The following is a 20,967-nucleotide window of genomic DNA, read 5'->3' as shown; positions in this document are numbered from 1 at the left end:
ATCATTTTGCATTGTCACCTTAACAAAAAGATAACTGTTGCATTCTGGAATTACATATCAATCTAGTTGCAAAAATTTGTAATAGCATCAATATTATATTTAATAATTTGTTTAACATCACTGCTAAACCAAGAACAGGATGCAACTTTATTCAGCAGACTCCAAAGTTATAAATAACATACACATAAATACAGCAAATTTTTAATTACACTGACACATACAAGAGTATTTGATATGAAAAATAGAGCAATATGGGAGAATAGATTTCATTACTAAAACAGAATTACTACTAATAGCATACTTACAGTATTGGTTGTAGGGTAATAATTACATTTAAATAAAATATTCCAATTAAAATTAAAGCAATATAAGTTAGCAGTTTTAGAAAATAATGCCTGCAATTGCTTATACATTTTCAAAATATATTATTTTTTGTGGTATTATGTTGAAAGTTTCTTCACAGTTCTAGACTGTTGATAACACCAAAGGAAAAAAATCAAGATGTGAGATGTGGAGTGAAGATGTGGAGTAAACAGTGTTGATAACAAATGGGGGAATATGATAAACAAGCATTGTAGCATTTCTGATGTTGAGTTAATTTGCAATTGTCAGCTTCAGTTAACCTGACATATACTGTATTTTAACATTGCAAAGTGTTAGATATATTGTCAGCAGTTTGAAGTGACTAATAAAATCACTATCTTCTACCCCCCCCCAACCTAGCACAGATCTCTGCAGCCAATATAGTTAATGACAAATAATTTAAAATTAAATATAAACTGCATTAAATTAATATTATTAGAGATGTGATGCAAGTGACACAAAGTGAATTATACAAATACAAATTCACTCCATACCTGAATGTGTTTAACCCACATTTCTGAACTATGAAGTATAAAGTTTGGGATATAACCTCTAAACTAGTCCAGATTTGCAGCTGATGTGTTAAATTTTTTACCTGTTTAATCAAGCTGTCCCTTTTTCGCCAGAACCACCACCTTCCAGACTTCTTTGGCATCTTATCTTTAATCCAGGATTCAATTGTTGTCTAAAGAAGTAATTTTTTTAATATACATTTACAATGTTATCTTTTTTTTTTTGCAACATACATAACATGGTACCATGCAGATATATATTTTAATGTCATTTGATTACCGGTATATTAAACTTCCTACTTCCCATGTTTAAATTTGGAGCCAATTGTATAATCTTCATGGACTCTTTTCTTCTCTTTAGAAAAAGAGAAACAGCTCCCTCTGCCTGACTCACATTTTAGTATTACATATTGCAGGGTATTGCCAAATCAACGCACACTGATTTCTCATAATGTTTTCTGACTTGCAGATTATTCTTCCAGCTCACTGGAAAAAAATGAAAATAAAAAATTGTTCCACAACTAAGAACTTGGAGGGGGGAAGGGGATGATCCAACCACATTAAAATAATGGGAAAAGATATATCAATGAACATGGCAAAACCAAAACTGGGTCTCATTTAAATATATCATACACCGTCCACAACTTATCCATTAATGTGTATGCATGTACGAATGCAATTCCAAATTACAAGAAATAAAGCTGTTTTCTAAATTAACTATTGTATCAGAGAAGGAATTGCAATTTTGAGGGTGACACTGATATTTCAGTGGTAACAGCAGGTTATATGAGGCCACCTTAGATTTTTATATTCACAACACTGTCTCAAGTGGTCCGGACTGAGAACAACTCATCTTGTGGGTTTCACAGATAAATATGGCTCTGAACATGGATCTCTTGGTAATCTTTCATATATTGTTTGCATGGGCAGCCAATACAAACTGCATTGTTGAACAATGACAAAATGTGCAGGATAATGTCATGATTCCCTTGCCTTTTGCTTTTGTATCTCAACATTTCATCCCCACCTTATCCCTCTCTAATTACATCATGCACACCAGTAACAACTCAGTTGGCATTTTTACCTTCACAGAATATCTATCTGAGTGTGTTTTCTGTCAGGTTGTCCCTCCTGAACACTTTCTTGTCTCAGAACTTTGATATGTTTCTGCATCTATGACTTAATGTGAATAGTCGTGGAATATTTACTGTCATTTAATTACCTGTGGTAAGCTTTTCTGGAACACCTGCAAGCTGAGAATCATGGGAGCAGCCAATGCCCAATTATAATACCTATTGTAAACGTAACAGTTTATCATTATGAATATATTATACATTCTTCATTGTAAACAAAATGTTTTATTTCTTTTACAGTTCTCAGATTCCTGGCAAGTAAAATGAAAACTGCTGCAATTTCTCATTTTTTTCTGAATAAAGTTAAACTTTAATTTTAAATAATTTTAAGAAGGATCTAATAAAAAGACAGTCACATTATCTGTCAATAAAGTAAAATTAGAATAAAACAATTTAGCAACAGAAGACTTATATACCATTACCTGTTGTATATCTTTATTACCAAGTTAGGATTATCTATAAGACTTGGATTTTCAGCAAATTCATGATAAGTAATTATGTGTTCCATGAATTTTTCTGCAATGCAAAGATATTTCATCAATTGACTGAAATATGTTTCATCTTCTTTACAAGCAATCTCTTCATTTGGCTCCTCTTATATAATTATGCTCTTTTTGCCATAGTTATGCTCATTTTGCTGTTGAATATATTTCCATTCATTTGTTATGCTCTGTCTATACCTACTGCATGCACTTTCTAGTACAAGAAGTTCATATATTATAGCATATTTCGCAGCATTATATATTTCAACTACTTCAACAAGGTACCTCCTTGAAGTAGTTGAAATATAGTGAATATGTACATATGTATAGTGAATATGTACATACAAATCTAAAAAGTGCCTACAATAATTTAATAATATTTTTAAAATATATGCTACCCTTTAAAACATTAATTCATAAAAATAATGAAGACAGCTGCAAGAAAAAGAAAGACTGATATATTTCTTGCAACTGTGTGTAACTATATACATTAGGTGTCCCCAACCCTGGTCCATGGACTGGTACTGGTCCATGGCCCGTTGGGAACCAGGCCGTGTAAGTGGCAGGTGAGCACACAAAGCTCCATTTGCACAAGTGTCATGCATGCAGATGAAAACATTTTCTCTCCCCCACCGGTCCACAAAGCTAGAAAGGCTGGGGATTGCTGATTTACGTGACCTTACGATGTTTCAAAATTAGGCAGCAAATAGACACAACTTTTGTCCATACATGGCAGAGCCTGTTTGTATCAATCCACCAATTCATTGCACCAAATATAGGAACATAATCCATAAGGCATTTATTTCTATTATAAAGACTAAAACATTCAAGGTACAAAAACAAGGATAATGTGTTAGGAGGATTGTCTTCCTGAACATTAGAGATAAACATACAATTAAACTAGATACAGTAAATGTCTATTTCTATATACTCTATGTTTCTAACACAGGAAAATAAACAGTACAAAACACTTCCAGTAGTAGATATAATTAAACAGTTTACACATTGCGCGTCTACATAGAAATTATCTTCAGAAAGAAAGCTTCTATCTTACATGTACACTTTTGTAGCTTCATACTGCAGATTTTTGTATTCATTTCACCTCGCCAAGTTATATAAGTAGCAATAGGATAAAAATATACCTTTAGATATCTCTCCATTTTCACTAAGACCTCCACAAAGAGATAATGTAACATCAGGTAAGTCCATGGCAGAATCAGACATACAGTCAGTACCACTGTCTGCAGCAGCACTTCCAACTGACTGTGGAGACTGGGAACCAGAGAAAGTGTCAGACTCCAACCACTGTCTAGTACCTGGATCAGAATCACTAAAGAGCATAAAAGAAGCCTTTTACAACCATCACAATGGTAATAATTCATTAAATTTGCATGCTGCCTGATTCTCAACTACACCTCACCACACTGAAAGAAATTAAAATAAAATCATGAAAGATAAAATTATGTATATATAAATGTACAAAACTGACAAGTTCTAAAACAAAAAACTTAAGTATTATTTATACAGCCATTTAAAAATCATTTAGATGTTCATTACACTGTAAATTCGTAGAAATTATTTTATGCATTTAGAACAAAGGCTGATCTGCTCAAACTCTTCTTGCAATGAGCAACATTCACCTATCAAGTATGGTACAAAGATTGTCATTGCATTTTTTTTCTGTTATTTGAGTTGTAGTATTGTATATAATCTTAACTGGGACTAAAGTTAGCAATGTTGCTAACTAATGTGAACCTAAGGACATTACCATTTGCAACCTCTTGCCAGCTTCCCCATTGACTTTTCTTGTTGGAATCCAGCAATGAAGGTCATAAATGGTAATCATGTGATCACATACAACATTGGAATGTTATAATTGCAGGCCTGTTGCCTAGTGCCCAAATCATAATCATGTGACCCCAAGGAAGTTGCAAAGGATGCAACTATAAGGACCCATCATAAGTCCTCCTCATTCATCACCAACCTAACTTTGGACAGTCACTAAACAAGTGAATTTATAAGATCACTTATATCTGACTAGGAGACTCTCATAGTCAGCTATGCAATTATTAAAAAGTCAGGGAAGACATTTCCATCCTCCATATCTAATATTGTTTGTATGAGGAGCTATGATGAATTGAAAACTTATTTTTCAAACTAGCCTAAAGTTTATTCATATGTATCAGGGTAAATTATAAAAAGGATGAATATTATTGAAAAGAAAATAACAGGGTGAAATATACAACTGCTACTTAAAGGGAGCAGTTAAACAGTTTAAAACATCACAGTTTAAGAATGCCCTTAGCAGCTTCTCTTTGATTCCATATATATTCTTAAAAGAGATATTAAATATACAAAGTTTCTGAAATGTTGGCTGCAATATTTAGATTTTTGTTAAATACCTTTTGGGAAAATAAAGAGCAGCAACCTCAGGTTCTAGAGCCTTCAGATCATCCAAATATATGTCATCAGGTCCTTGGTGCTGACTTCTTTTATGTATCCCTAAAAAGTAAAAGTATTATATTGATCAACTGAGGAGTCTAAAAAATACAGTAGGAAAAGAAGCTTCAAGGGAAATGCTTCTGTAGGGGGGAAAAGCCCTTTACCATTACGTTTTGTCAGTAAGAAGTAAACTAGCAAGCTAAACAACATAGTTCTGCGTGATCTGAGGTATTTACTCTTTGAAAATCCTCTTATATGGAATCCTCTGAGTTTGATTATTTGCTTGCAGATATTTGAAGATGTCTTGTAACAAAATAACTTCAAGCAAACCACCAGGTTCAAACAATAACAATTTCAGTTCAAGCATGAGCTATATATATTTTATTCTACTGGCAATACTGTTTGATTCTTATCCCATATTGTTCAAAAAGAAACTGACTTCCCCCTGTTTAGGCTTCTTAAGAAGGAAAAAAAAAGATGGAGATATATGGCAAATAAACAAAATTCTAAAATTTGTAATTTTAAGAGCACATATACAAGTAGTCCTTGATTTATGACCCTTCATTTAACAACCATCTGAAGTTTATTTATGAACAGTCCTCTCACTTAAGACTGTTGCACAATCTCTGCAGTGACATTTAAAATTCAGGCACTTGGCAACTGGAATGTATTTACAGCATCCTGGAGTCATATGATACCATTTACAACATTCCCAGGGAATTTCTGACAAACAAAGTAAATGGAGGAAGCCAGATTCACTTAATGACTGTGGCAAAAAGATGTAAAATCTGGCATGATTAACTTAACAATTGCATTGCTTAGCACTGGAAGAAGTTCCAGTTCCAATTATGAAATGAGTAGAGGACTAGCTATACTACTAAAATGAGTATAGTGGTAACTTCAAAAATGACTGCCATTTACTGGAAAGCAAAACAGCTCCCTATGATGTTCTCTACCATCCCAGTCAGAGCTTTGAGGCACATAGGCATTACTATAAAGAAAAGTAAAGATAAGTAGATACTATCTACTAGGTGGAGCTTAGTAGTAGGTTTGCTTCCTATTTAGATTTTTATTATTAAAACATATGAACAAGGCCACTAATGAATATTTGTGAGGACACTAGTACAACTAGCACTAAGCTGGCTACCAGGATTAAGGAGATGAATATTTTGTTCTGTAATTTTATAGAAAAACAATTACATTATGATATCTGTAAAATCAAAATGCTCATATCAGATATACAAATTATTCTTTATTCTAGATTTAAAAAATGGTTGCAAGCAAAGCTACTATATACATTTGTTGCTTACCTCTCAAAACTGATTAAAAGTCTGAAAGCTAGGAAAAACAGAAAAGTATTTCAAAACGTTAAAAAGAAATTAGTTTAAAAGTGTATACCTTTTTTCTTTGATGGAGAATCAAGCTTTGATGGTGGCTTAATTTCTGATGGTGATTCCACAAGTGGGCTTGGGAGTATATCAGAATCTAAGACAGGAGAATGTTCAAGAATGTCCAGAACAGGCTCTGTTCCTGCAGAAGTAAGTCTGTCTTTGATATCTCGCTCTTTAAGTAGCGGGTGTGTTCTTGGCTCCGGTTTTAAAACGGTACAAACTGAATCATTCATCAGAACATCATCTTCAATTGTATCACTGCTAGATATTACCCTAAAATGAGTCTTCTCTGATGGAGTGATGGTAGCTGTTCTAGGATGTTCCAGTTTTTCTTTCTTGCTTATCTGAAAAGGAAAGCATCCTTTTTCTAAAATTGTTATTCATCATCTGTGCTGATCAGTTCAGATCTCTGAGAACTGATCAAACCTATAAATTAGCAAAGCTTGAAGGATGTTTGACTATGATGATCTATCATAAAATAAGTTATAGAAAATATAGATATCTTGTTTGTTCCAGTTTGGATATGATCTTTATTCTCACACTCTTTCAATATCTTTTTCAGTAAAGTTTTCTCCCTGTTTGTGACTCTAAAACAGGTCCTAGAGAAATAGATTCTACAATAATGCATTGGCTCAGTAAGAAGCAATCTCATATTAAGAGTCAAATCACTGATAAAAGTATAACTATTTTTCCCATACTGTCAATTTAATCAGTGAAAAACTTGCAATAATTGGCAAGCTGCTTGTCCTTTAACTCAGCCTCATGAAACTTACAAGCTATTACATGTATAATCTATACTCATGTTTTAAAAAGCATGTAAGATTGTTTTTAATAAATTATAAAGATTGATTAATATTTATTACATAAGTCAGTTTGAATTTTAAAAAACCCTTTCTATAATTTGAATTAGGAAAAAACAAACGCAAGAAAACTTCAACAATTATGGGTCTCTGCGGTTAGCCCAAATTTCAATGGTTAAACTTCTCATTACTAGTCCCATATATTTATTTTAATGTTTACATGAATTTATTTTATCATTTTTATATAATATCTATATATCATCAATTTATAAGAAAAAAATCAATTTCACAAATGAAACAAATGAATTTGTCATCAATATTTATCTAAAAATACAAAGTAAAATGTTAAATCTTGGTACTTTATTGATTTATAAACTATTCTGTACCTTAAATTTCACTATTTCTATAAGGTGCTCTAATCTGTTTATTGTTTGTACCAGATGCAACAAATTTTCATGATCCCCAATTTCTTGCTATTTTCACAAAATATAGTGACAGAAAATGTGTGATCCAAGACCAGCTTATTACGCTATAGTTGGTTACTTCTTATATTTATATCATATCCTTCTTGTAAGAAGACCATGGTACATTATCATTGAGTAAGTAATAAAACACAGAGAAGCAGCTTCATGTAATATATTTTAAGTAAAATGTAGCTTGGTCCTTGACAATCCATGCTCTGTAATAAAATACATATAATTCATATAGAATCCTCTAGGTGGCTCACACTGTACTGGTAGCATTCTAATTCAAATGAAATAAAGTCTTTCCTACTGTTTGCTACATAAGCTTTAATCATGATGGTAGACTTCAATAACTTTTAAACTGCTGTTTAGGACTTCACTAAGCAAAATAATTCCTGCAAGCCTAAATAAAATTCTAAAATTTGAAACCCATATATATTATGTCTGTAGAAAAGCGGGAGTTAAACAAATAAGCACAACTTTTAGCACTATTTTACGTGCTCAGCTTATGGCAATTTATTTTAAACATTTGCAAAGTTTACTAGTGATACCAAATTTCAAGGTTTAGAATAGATCAATGAGAATCATTACAATAACTAGAAGAATTTCCCAAATTGCTCACAAAGGCAAAAGTTGGGAAGAGGGAAGTTTTGTTGCATTGACCTTAAGTAACACTCTTTTAGATTCTTTCTTTACATAAAAGAAACAAACAATAGGACAGGGACGGTAGGCATGATGGTGCACACCCCCTACAGACCTCTTAGGAAAGGGGTGAGGTCAATAGTAAGTCTAAGGTTAAAGTTTTGGGGGTTTGGGGAAGAAACCACAGAGTCGGGTAGAATATTCCAGACATTGTCCACTCTGTTGCTGAAGTCGTATTTCCTGCAATCAAGTTTGGTGCGGTTAACCTTGAGTTTGTATCTATTGTTTGCTCTTGTGTTGTTATGGTTGAAGCTCAAGTATTCATTGACAGGTAGGACATTGCAATGTATGATTTTATATACTATACTTAGATTGGACCAAAGGCGGCGTAGTTCTAGGTTTTCTAGGTCTAGAATTTCGAGTCTGGTGGCATAAGGTATTCTGCAACGAGTAGAGGAGTGGAGAACTCTTCTTGTGAAATATTTCTGGACTTTCTCAACTGTGCTAATATCAGATACGTAATGTGGGTTCCAGACTGATGAGCTGTATTCGAGTATTGGTCTAGCAAATGTTTTGTATGCTCTAGTTATTAGTGTAATATGACCAGAGAAAAAGCTACGTAAGATTAGGTTAACAACTCTTAACGCCTTTTTGGCTATGTAGTTACAATGGGCTCTAGCACTTAGATCATTAGAGATGAGTACTCCAAGATCCTTGACAGAGTTTGGATCATCAACAAGGTCTTGACTATTCAGCCTGTATTTTATTTTCTGATTTTTTTTGCCAATATGTAGGACAGAACATTTATTTGTTGATGTTTGTACATGTTTTGACATTTGTACATGTTTTGACTATTTTATAAAATGACCTATACTGAACCACAAATGGCAGCTCCTTTCATTTATTTCTTCAGAAAACGATTCATAACATTACTGCTGATAAACACATTCCTACTTTATTTATCAAAAGTTTTCAGAAAACAGAATGATTTGCAAAGAGGTTTACCTTGGTAGATGCAGGAAAACCTCCCCAGGTCCATTCCATGTGAGATTCTCCTCTAATAAGTAAGTTCTCTGTAGGCTTAACTTCCAGTTCTGAATCACTTTTAGGACAAGTGGGCTGGCTAAAAGGGCTGTTAAAACAAAGGAAAGGCATTTATTGGACAAGGTTACACAAAGAATGTTCTCTAATTAACATTCAGCAGTAAAGCACAAAGCCAAGCTGGTGTTTAGACTGATCTAGAAAATTAAAATAAAATCATAGCAGTGTGAACATTTATCTTTTTATCTTTTTTATTATGTTTTACTGATTCTCAGATTAAATGCTTTAAAAGCATGCTTCAAAGTGTGCTTCAATATCAAAACAGGTTTACCTACGATCCCTTGCCAATATTGTTATGTAACAGATTTAACTAGAAACAAAGCAATACATTCAACAGAAATTTAGCAAAATCTGCAGAAGCCAGAATTCTCTCAAACCAAGTGCTATTGTACTAGTATTAATTCAATTATGTGAAATGAATGTTAAATGAAATGTTAAAAATCAGAATGAATCCTTTTATCAGCACAACTAATATGTCTGCCCTGATAAGCCTCATTTCAGTTCACAGGTAGTTACTTCTGATGCATGTAGAACTCTTTTTTCATACATAAAACAGATTCAAAAGCTATGAAAAAAACCATTGATTTGACGGCTATGATTGAAAATTACACATAATTTACACTGAAATATATTTTATTTTGGGAGGAAGGCATGAAATTGGCTATATTCCTTTACTTTTCTGCTCACCTTCTCTTTCAGTCTCAACAGTAATATTTTTTTTTACTACTTCCATATACTTGGAAAGGGCAGCGAAAAGAGATCAATGGCCCTACACTACAAAATTTAAATATAATCATAAAATCTAACCGTGATGATTCAAAAATGATGAATATGCATCTTGATATCACAACACATGCTCTGTCCTTTCATATTTGCATTGCAATATAACACATAAGGAGCAGAATTTGCATCACAATGTTACCATATATTTCTCATATGTTTCTCATATGTTCTCTCCATTCACAGACACCTATGCTACTTCTGAGTTAACAAGAAAAGGGAAGTTGAATTGTAAGATAATTTAAGGATATATGAAAAGCACCCACGTTTTTTTAAAAAACAGTCCTAAACTTAAAGAGCTGATCTGTCAGAAAGTTTCTGCAATGAATCTTAAGAATAGAAAAGAGTAGTGTTTCAAAATGCATGATCCCTAACAATACCAAAAAGTGAAGGCAGTCCACAGTTACCAACTGAATGATTTTCCTTCTGCAGACTTTATGTGAAAAATATTTATTTATTTATTTTATTTTTATTTTGTCAAGCAATTATAAGATAACAAGTATAAGTATAAACATAGTTATGAATACATGAAATGGATACATATAAGAAAAAAACAGTAGGACAGGGACGGTAGGCACACTGGTGCGCTTATGCACGCCCCCTATTTAACCCTTAATACCATTTTCATAAAAGAATGATACATGAAGATGACTTACTTCTCTGAAACAGACCAGTCTCCGTCTGATAAAGGGTAATCATCCTTTAAAGGGTAAATCAACGTGTCTTTATATTCTTCAACCTTTGGTGGAGAATCTGCAATGCTTCTGTAACACAGAATTCATGTATTAAAGGAATTTTAATTTAGTATGAAATGACAGCATTAAAGTAACAACCTATTTTAACACACAGATTCACATGGGAAAAAGGATAAGCTGGTAGACACTTTCATCCCAATATCAGCAATTCAGTTAACAATTCTGTTTTAGCTACATTTTTTAATAGATCAAAGCTTGAAAGATCAGTAATTGTCTTTGCTCCTTGATACCCTTTCAAGTCTATATAGTAAAGATCTCTGTAGAATGGTGTATATTTGGGGCTTTATAGTGGATCTTGAAAAATAGCCTATATATACACCTATTTTTAAGTATGTATTAATATATCCTAATATTTATGCAAAAAAGATCTACCTTGTTGTAAATATAAGAATCTTTATAGAAGTTTTATATTTCAATTGCAATCCTTACAAAGTTCCACAAATGGTTACTTAATATTAACTAGATCAATTATTTAAAGTTGTAAACTTATGAAAAGATTACCTTTTCATGTTTCTTATTTGATAGTAAAAATAATTAATTTTTTACTTGTTAAAAAGCACTTACAAAATCTGTGTTTGTAGCAAACATACCTACTGGTATTTAATCTTGCTCATTACTTATTCCACTAGCTACTTTGAAGTTATTATTTAAAGTTATTTAAAGTTATTATTACAAATAGTACTTTCAATATGAATTTTGAAAGTTAAATTAAACTTAAAGAGTTTTTTTAATGAGTTGAATTAATAAAATAAAAACTATTCTTTTAATTTTGGACTTTATATAAATTCTTACTAAACGTTTTACAACATGTCAATCTAACCAAGCAGACCTTTTTAAAAAAGTACCTCAAAGGCTGAATACACCTGTCATCATCTGAACTTATTTCCATTTCAAAGATTTCCTCAGTTCCAAGAGAAGAGAATTGTTCTTCTTTTTTTACGTCTTGTTTACATTTTCTTTTTCTTCGTTTTTTTTTCTTCACTGACCCAGAGGGGAAAAAAGACTCTGTTTCTACAATTTGTGGAATTTCTAAGCTTAAATCTATGGTTTCATTTTCACCTGACTTCATCAAATTGTCATCATTTCCTTTGAAGAACTGATCTTCTGTTGGTATCGGTGATGTTGCCAGATAGGATGGAACGTTTTCCTAGAAATCATTTAGGTGAACATGAATTTCATATGTTATATATATTGTATGAAATTATTACATTATTTAACTCAGAAATTAACACTGATGACAATAGAAACAGATATAGAAGTATTATGATGTCCAGACATTCACTAAGATTTTGATACTGTCTTTTTTCTCATCATGAAAAGCATACTTGGCTAATAGAACTAAGGGACACTTTTTCTAACCACTGTTTAGCCTGAAGTCCTCAATATTCATTAATTATTATAGTCTGGTAAAAACAAGACAGTTTCATAACATTTGACTGAAACAGATTTGTTTAAAGCAAATGATCAAAATTAAAATATGTAAGTCATAATAAAAAATTAAACTATGGGATTCATAATAAAAAAATTAATGAAAATGAAAGAAAAAATTTCAAAATTCTTCTTATCTTAATTCCACAGCAAGAAAATGGTTGATGAATGCACATTCCATATCTATATGCACTGTTAAATTTCATACTCTATCACCCTTATTTATTTAAGGCAAAAATTACAAAGATTCAGCAATTTTGCACCTCACAACTATAATTAGCTTTGATGATTCCAAAGAGATCCTTTTTGTTTTATTTGGAAGTGCATTTTGTTTAAAATGCAAGACCAATATAGTCGGCTTCTCCTATTCTATTATTTTGGACTGGCAAAAAATTAGAAATACTTGGAAAAATCTGTATGGTTTAATAGATAAATGCTGATTAAAAGATTTGAAAAGACTGAAAGACTGAATTAATTGTAAACATGTTTATGAATCCTAATGAGGGTCATCTGGAAGTTAAGAAACTCAGAACTGAGGGGTGGTGGTTTCACTGAAAGATTGTCAGCTGTGCAGAGTGGGATTTCTCATCTTCAATCCAATTAATGTTAAGAAACAGATACTGAGTCCGTCTTATCGCCACTTGATAAAAACAAGGACTCTTTAGCTTTGATGGTCTCATTTTTGGCAGAAAGCTAAAGCATTCTAAAATAAGAGATTTGGCTTCCTTTTCTTGTAAAACTCCAGTGAAATGACATAACTGAAAAGCAGATGTACTTAACTAGGGTTCAAAATCTATGTAAGCTAGTAAAAAACCTCCACAGGATGGAACTTCAATGCAGACCTAATTGGGAGTGTGCTACATGTATACTAGTTTTGAAGGGATCTATCCACTATCATCTCAGAAGATTCCCTAAATAGCAAAAGCGACATAAGGTCTTTCTTAATTCTATTGTTTACTTTTCATGGATATTTTTAACTGCTGTCTTATGTTAATTTTTTTATTACTGTTTTGAGTTACATTCCTTATTATTACTTAATATTCTTTGATTGGTATCTCATGTTACGTGTGAAAGAGAGAAACAGAATGTATAGGAGACTAAAAACATCCAGGAATAAAAATAAACAAGAGAAAGGGAAAATTAAATTAAAACTAAGCAAGTGATGGAATAAAAGGAAAGAAAATGATAAAAGATAAAGGTTGAAATATTCAGTTGGCTTGCAAAAAATATATATAAATAAAAAGCAAACATCTGCCCAAATATTAGAATTATATAAAGTTACATTTGTTAGATGACTTACAAATTTTTCTTCTGTTTCTTGCACAAAGAAGGCCTCTCCATTATCACCTAGTTTCATGTGAAGATCAACTGCTTCACCATTGATTTCAATATCAATCTATAAAAAAATACAACAGAGCACTTGCTGCAATAAAAATGCACCTGAAAATGTATGTTTATATACTTAATCAGTATATTATTCTTTTAATTCTAAACCACTGAAACAAAAGAATTACCAATATGCCATGTTTGTTTATTTATTTGGTAATTTTATTGAGCTGCTCATTCCGCTCTGAGTGGTGCACAAAGTTAAAACATAAAATAATACAACAAAATAACAAAAAGTAACTACAATAGTAATTTTAAAAGGTTAAAATACAAAACTATGTAAATGAACACACACACAAAAGGAAGAGCATCAATAGCCCCCTCTTGGAAGAAGGGAAGAACTGGCAATAAGGCAGGCCAAATGAAAGAATAAAGAAAATAGTTTGTATTTGACAACTGCGATTGCATTCTCCACTTGTACTTATGCTTACTTGCATTTAATATCATATCTCATTATTATCATGATGCAATTGTTAATAGTTATGATTGTGGAATGCATCAGTTATACCATTATATAGCTGATGTTTATGCCCTTTATTGTTATGCTTTCTATGGCCAGACTTCTAAAGACCTCTAAAGATCTTGGCCGTACTGGATAACAGAACAGAACTTTGCTATTGTATAACAAGGCTTACCTGCCTATCCTACTTTACAAGTATTAATTGAATCTGGAAAAATTATGTACCTCAATAACAGCATAATTTATATTACAACTGGCAAAAAAGGTATTTTGTTTTCCTAGTCTCTGATATTCATGGTACTCACCACTTTCTCTTTTGAACGTAAGACACCAAGTTTTCCAAATCGGATATGGAATGGTGAGCATAGGTATGTACCATCTTGCTGCCGAACTACAATTACATCAATACATCCTGAAAGTGTAGCTTGATTAATGCCTTTATACAATTCCTTCATAGTAACCAGAAGTCCAGCAAGCTGTCCAACATAATTCATATTTTAAAGCTAAAAAGAAATGTTGATTGAAAATATTATTTCAAATACAAAGATCTTTAAATTAAAAAAGCCAATGCACAACCATGTTATCATAAATTTTAATTTATAATCCATCTGATAATTGTGATCTGTGGTTATGTGTAAGATACTGAAAATATAAATAAATCATAACTTCAGAGTAAAAGAGGTAATGTGTATTGTCAAAAATGTCAGAAGTACACTTTCAATTATTTAAGAATTTTGAAAAATGTTATGAGACTAAAGTTCAAACCCATTTACTATAATGAATTGCAAAATAATCTTGGTAATACATGTATAGGGGTCTAAACAAATCAAAGGTTAGTTACACAAAACACATGTTATGTACCGGTACCTTAGTCAAGTGGAAACTCAAAATTAACAGTTTATAAACTTAGGAAACGGCAGACAATCATTGTTCTCTGCTCATGCACTGGTCACATTTACCTTTAATATTCACAAGTGTATAATCACTATTGTGCATCTTTTTAAGCAAGGATCAACTAAAGGATTTAATATTAAATATTCATTTGGTTGCCAAAGGAATTGACTGACTGGCTTTTCATCTGAGCCTGTCTTTGACTCTGTGGCTAAGAAAGTGACTGGCCCAAAGTCACTCAGTTGGCTTTCTTGCTTAAGGTGGGATAGAACTCACGGTCTCCTGGTTTCTAGCCTGGTGCCTTAATCATTAGACCAAACTGACTCTATTTTAAGTTAGATCAGATCTAACATGTACAGACCCATCACAATCCTGATTTAATGAAACCTTTTCTAAGTCCTCAACTCCATTCATGATGTCATTCTTGTGGTCTGCTAAGAACAATGATTCTCAACCTGTGATCCATGGACCCCTGCAGGGCCACAATGTCATCACAGAGGGTCTGCGAAGGCTTGAAGAAATGTTATGATTTAAATATTGAGTTAAGTCTTAGTGATCCGTGACCACAAAAGATATTTAAAGAGGGTCCACAATGAAGAAAAAGTTGAGAACCACTGGCTTAGAGGAAAGTGCTGTCTTACTAACCTCTTCTTCTCTTCTCCAACACCATCACCTCTTTATTTTCAATAACCTCTAACAATATACAGGCTTTACTTCGCAATAGGGAGATTTTGCAGCCACCATGCCATCCTAAATGCAACCACCAACACTCAAATAACCCCCCTCTTCCAACTCCACTCCCACCAAATGCAGAATCCAGACTCTCAGCATCCATCCCCCATATCCCAGACTCTGCTCTCACCAAGGTTTTCTTAAAACTTTTATTTCAGTGATAGCTAAAAGCAAATGGAAGTCACAGCATGGCCAAAAAAATTCCCTCCTTTTAGTTAATATTTAAAGACATACAATATTGAAGTACATGTTAAGTTGTTCTATGCTTTCACAACCTATCTATTATTCAAGGTTTTTTTAAAAAAAATTATATCTATTTTATGTAGATCTGATACATTATTCTGTTGCCACTAGTTATTCTATAATATTATAAAGGAGAAAAATGTGCGAGAGTTAGGGCAGCAAAACAAAGTAAAACATTCTCATTCCTTTTAACCTACACAGGGACTTACAAACCATGAACTCTGTCAGCTCAGCCATAAAACAAGGTCAAGGAATGCACAAAATTGGAAGGAAGATACTGGTAACAAGCATAGGCTCTGGGAAGCAAAGTCATTACAAGATAAACTCTCAAAAATATTCCCTAAAGAGAATCTATGTCCATGAACTGCCTATCTATTCTCTCAAACATGCCACTGTCTTGGTAGCACTGTCCTCATTATATCATAGTATTGCTTTATTAATTTTTTACCTAATTAAGCACATTGATGTGCTATATCCAATCAAATATATTGTGGCTGCCTACAACTATGTGTACAAATTCGGCCACAAGTATTGGTAGCCGCTTTACTTTTTCTCCGAAATAATCAAGTTCCTGAAGTGGTCTGCCATTGCCTCCTTCCTACGACTGAAGAAAAAGTGACTGGCCCAAGGTCACCAAACTGGGTTTGTACATAAAGTGAAACTGAAACCCATAATCTCCTGGTTAAACTAATGTGTTAACCACTATACTAAACTGGCTTTCATTAGCAATAGCACTTAAGACTTATATATCATTTCACAGTGCTTTACAGCCCTCCCTAAGCAATTTACAGAGTCAGCATATTGCCCCCAATAATCTGGGTCCTCGGACCTCAGAAGGATGAAAAGCTGAGTCAACCTTGAGCCAGTGACCAATACCAAAAATAATTAAAGCAATATGAATAATAACAGTTGCCAATCAAATCAATATGTTTCATTTCATTTATCACAAAAACTAGATTAACAAAACAGTAAAAACCAAGAAACAGAAATGAAGAGAAAATAAAAGAGAGGAAAAAAACTACTTTTCCCACAGTTTTTAAAAAATAATAATATAGTCACTTTTTTATCCATAAATTAAATCTAGGCCATATGAAATAAGGTAGTACTTGGGTTATGACTGTAACAGGGACTTGAAGTTCTGTTGCTAAGCAATATGATTATAAAGCACATCACACGTCTGCATTGCTTAGTGACAGAAATCTGACCAGTCCCTTTGCTATTATTAACCAAATCCCCCCAGATATTAGGCAAGGATTCAATCTGATATAAGACATTTCTGGTTTGGTCTCTCCCAAGTCCCAAACCTTGATAAAGTGACTGTATTTTCTTGAGCTCCCCCTATTTTGGCCGCCCTACACAGCAGCACTCATTGGCAGTGGTAGCAACACTAGTGGCCCTGGGTTTGAAGCAGAGGACCAGAGACTTCAATAGTCTTAGGCAGCCACTGGTACCCAAAGTTTCTATTTCAGCCCCAGCGCCACTGGTCCATTGAGGAGTGCCACTTCAAGACCTGCCCTGCAACCAGCTACCTCAGCACAAAGCCCCAGCCATCCTCATTGTCCCGCAATCCACTGTCCCTGCCATCCCAAATGACCTTCACTGCCTTCTTCCCACTGCTGGTGAAGACCACCATAGCTGCTGGCCATTCCAGGTTTTATTTCCCAAGGTCATGTAGACTATTCTTCAAATCAAGTGTGCCCTTTTTGTAATCTTTTGAAAGGCTTCTGAGACCTTCTGAAACCTCATGAGAAGGCCATGCCCACCATTCTCCAAATCACATTGGACCTTCTCAGAAACCTTCCAAAGCATCGTAAGGATGCGTACAATTTTGAAAACCTGCTCAGCTTGGGGAGTAGGCTTGGCATGGCCAGCAGCTGCCATATATAGGCAAAGGTCATTTCTGCACAGCAAGGCCAGCGGAGGTGGCTGGTCCTTTGCACTGGATTGAGGTGGCCCACCTCGGTGGAGGCCCCACCACCACTGAAGCTAAAGTACAGACAGAAGGGTAGCAGCAGCTGACTGAGACTGCTGAAGGCAGAAGTATCACTTGTTCAGTGTTGCTATATCTTTCAAACAGTCACTGAACAAATGGTTATTTAGCAAGCACTACTCATAACAGAATTCTTATTGTATTTCTAGCACTAAAGGCAATACAAAATATTTGAGCCTTACTGGAAAGGAAAAGATTTTATATCTCATGCCAAATGGATATAAATAATTCTTATTTTAAAATAGTAGGAAAAGCTTTTATTTATTTTTATTTTAATCATACACTGAATAGGGATCACTATTAATCAGTTAATGGGTGCCAATACAATACTGATGAAATGTTTGAAATTTATGAAAGGAATATAATTTATCATAGCTGACTGACAATGTAGAAAATCATATGTTACATTCCTTCTTTGACATTAGAGCAGCCTTTCTCAACTGGGGTTTCATGAGTGATCACCACTGATGAGGGTTTCATTAGTGGTCACAATTCACAAGATTGTGATGGAAAAACATTGTGTTTTAATTTTGCTCAATGCTAGCAACTGCAGTGGTGGTAAAATTTTATATGCCACAATTCAGTTTATGAATCACATTAACAGTGTGAACTGAAGGTTGTTGTTTTTTTATGCAGGAGTACCCTAAGACCTGTTTCAAGGGTTTCTTCAGGGTAACAAGGTTGAGAAAGTCTGGTCTTTTTTTTTAATGACCCTATAATCCCCTTGCATCCTGATGGAATCAAGGTGACTGAATGGATCTGAGCATTTACTGGCCGGATGCCCTTCTTGACGCCTACATGAAGTTTGCAGCAGATACTTTTTTCTTTGCACCCAGATCTGTCCTTCTAGAATTGAACTGACAGCCTCCTGATTGGGAGGCAAGAGCTCCACCTCTAGGTAACCATGCTGTTCCCTGAGAAGTCTGGTCTAACCCTCTGAAATTCATTTTTTAAAATCTGTACTGGAACAGGTTTTACTTAATATATTAGTGAAGTCTGAAAAAAAATACTGAGAAATTCTACAGACAAGTTATGGTTATTGACAACAAATATAATTATAGACCATTTATGCTTGAATTTGCCAAAAGTTTACATTTTTTGGTAATTGGAATGAAGCTTGAAAAAGTATCCAAAGATATGATCCAAGTATAGGATACATTTGCTGAATGGAGACATTATGATCAAATATTAATCTACCACTTTCAGACCTTATATTAATCCAATGCAAGCTTCTTAAATGTTCTAGAAATATCTTACAAAAACTACTCCAATCCAATAAATTCCTTAGCAGGTTGGTCTTATAAAACTTACTAGTTAGATATTTGCCTATTTCTACATTTCCAAATTTATCTGAGAACTTTAAGCCCAATTATCACAATGAAATATAACTGTTCTCAAACACAACAGGCTCTATTATCATTGTTTTAATGAAAGACTGGGCTATGCGGAAACTAGGCAAAGCCAGGGTGACAATGAAAGCAAAAGTAACCAACCCTCAAAATGCAATCATTATACTGAGGGACTTAATCCTGTTTGAAACCAAGATCACACCAAAGGTTGCTTCAAATCGAAAAACCACCGTTCTTTTTAACTTTAATAACAATTTTAGCAATAGCAAGGCAATCATTGCTATGCTAAGGAACTAATTCTAGTAAGTGCACTGTATACTGTAATACTGTATAAAACAGGTCAGGTGTTTCAGTCATACCCCCAAAGCATCCTCCTCCCGTTTGTTTTAAAACTGCAGTTCAACCATTTTAAACCATTTAGTTCTATCAATTGTTCCCCCACCTCCTCTTTCTCCATTATATTATTATTATTATTATTATTATTATTATTATTATTATTATTATTATTATTATTATTATTATTATTATTATTATTAATTATTAATTATTATGCCACCCTCGGAATCAGGCACTTAAGAAGTACCAGTTTTCCCAGTTGGCTTATGGAGAGGGGCAAATCAATAAGGGAGAATCAATAAAGGAGAATATGTGGGTTGACAAGAGGGGTCCTTGGTGCTCTCCGAGCTTGCTTGTTTTCTTGCAGACGTTCCGTTTACCCAAACTAGGTAACATCATCCGTGCTGAGGAGAGGAGAATCCCCCTCCCCATTCCCATAAGAAAAAAAATCCCACCCGAGCCTTCTCCCTCTGCTTGGGCTTTGAAAAACCAGCGCTTGGCCTGGGAACGGGTGGGGGGAGTGTGTGTTGTGGCGGCGGAAGGGGCTCGGCAGACTTGCCGGGATGACTTTGCCTGGGCAAGAATACACGCGAAGGACCGAAGCCACACAGACGCATCTAAATTAGGGCTCCACGGTCGTCTGGGTGAGCTATCCAGGCTCACAGCAATGCCGGCACAGGAAAGGGACCAAGAGGCAGCCGGTAAGGAAAAGCAATGAAGGATGGAGGTCGGGAAAGGACAGGACCCGAAGCGGCGGAGAGAAACGGAAAAGAAAGGATGCGGCCCCTCGAGCCCCGCTCAGCTAAACCGGCCATTTGACACAAGGTCGCGTTCCCGTCGAGGGGCAGCGGGACCTCCTCATCCCTTACCTTTTTATCCCTCTCAACCGGATGGAACCGGGAAAGACGCAAGGAGCAGCAACCAGCGACCGTTGGCGGCGGCGGCGGCGGTTAAGTGAACTGAATGGGATGGCCAGGCAGCCAGCGCGGGACTCAACGGGGGGGGGGGGAGGCGGAGGGAGGGAGGAGGCAAGAGGGAGAAGCAGCAGTGACGCACGAGATCGCTGCGGAAATTCTAGCTCCTCCCCCCTCCTGTTGGGCTAAGTCTAAGAGCTAAAACAGCAACAAGGCAGCGCGGAGTGGGAGGGGGGGGCGAGGGAAAAATTGAATCCCACGTGACGCTGAGGGGGGAGGGCGAAGGCCACGTTACTCGCCCAACCCACCGTTGCATTTTGAGGCGACGTCTGGCGACCCGGTCTAATGAGTGGGTGTGACAGCAGCCGGGGGC

General features: G+C 34.6%; 1 protein-coding gene across 1 annotated transcript in view; it reads right to left on the bottom strand.

Moving 5' to 3' along the window:
- LPIN2 (lipin 2) overlaps positions 1 to 20,677 on the bottom strand; it is a 33,913-nt gene extending 13,236 nt beyond the window's left edge. Inside the window, exons 1-12 of the mRNA XM_026671875.2 lie at positions 20,550 to 20,677; positions 14,445 to 14,642; positions 13,594 to 13,689; positions 11,711 to 12,012; positions 10,767 to 10,874; positions 9,235 to 9,361; positions 6,331 to 6,667; positions 4,893 to 4,992; positions 3,633 to 3,820; positions 2,431 to 2,524; positions 2,098 to 2,167; positions 959 to 1,048 (exon numbers count right to left, since the gene is read on the bottom strand). Coding sequence (XP_026527660.1) covers positions 959 to 1,048; positions 2,098 to 2,167; positions 2,431 to 2,524; positions 3,633 to 3,820; positions 4,893 to 4,992; positions 6,331 to 6,667; positions 9,235 to 9,361; positions 10,767 to 10,874; positions 11,711 to 12,012; positions 13,594 to 13,689; positions 14,445 to 14,633 — 1,701 coding nt within the window. The 5' untranslated portion in view covers positions 14,634 to 14,642; positions 20,550 to 20,677. The remainder of the gene's footprint in view (positions 1 to 958; positions 1,049 to 2,097; positions 2,168 to 2,430; positions 2,525 to 3,632; positions 3,821 to 4,892; positions 4,993 to 6,330; positions 6,668 to 9,234; positions 9,362 to 10,766; positions 10,875 to 11,710; positions 12,013 to 13,593; positions 13,690 to 14,444; positions 14,643 to 20,549) is intronic.
- Positions 20,678 to 20,967: the final 290 nt, after the last annotated feature.

Source organism: Notechis scutatus, chromosome 3 (genome assembly GCF_049901735.1).
Source record: "Notechis scutatus isolate UNSWTSFEM ecotype Mainland chromosome 3, rNotScu1.2, whole genome shotgun sequence".
NCBI classification, from domain to species: domain Eukaryota; kingdom Metazoa; phylum Chordata; class Lepidosauria; order Squamata; family Elapidae; genus Notechis; species Notechis scutatus.
The sequence above is the reverse complement of the archived record's forward strand: the minus strand, read 5'-3'. Positions and strand labels throughout refer to the sequence as shown.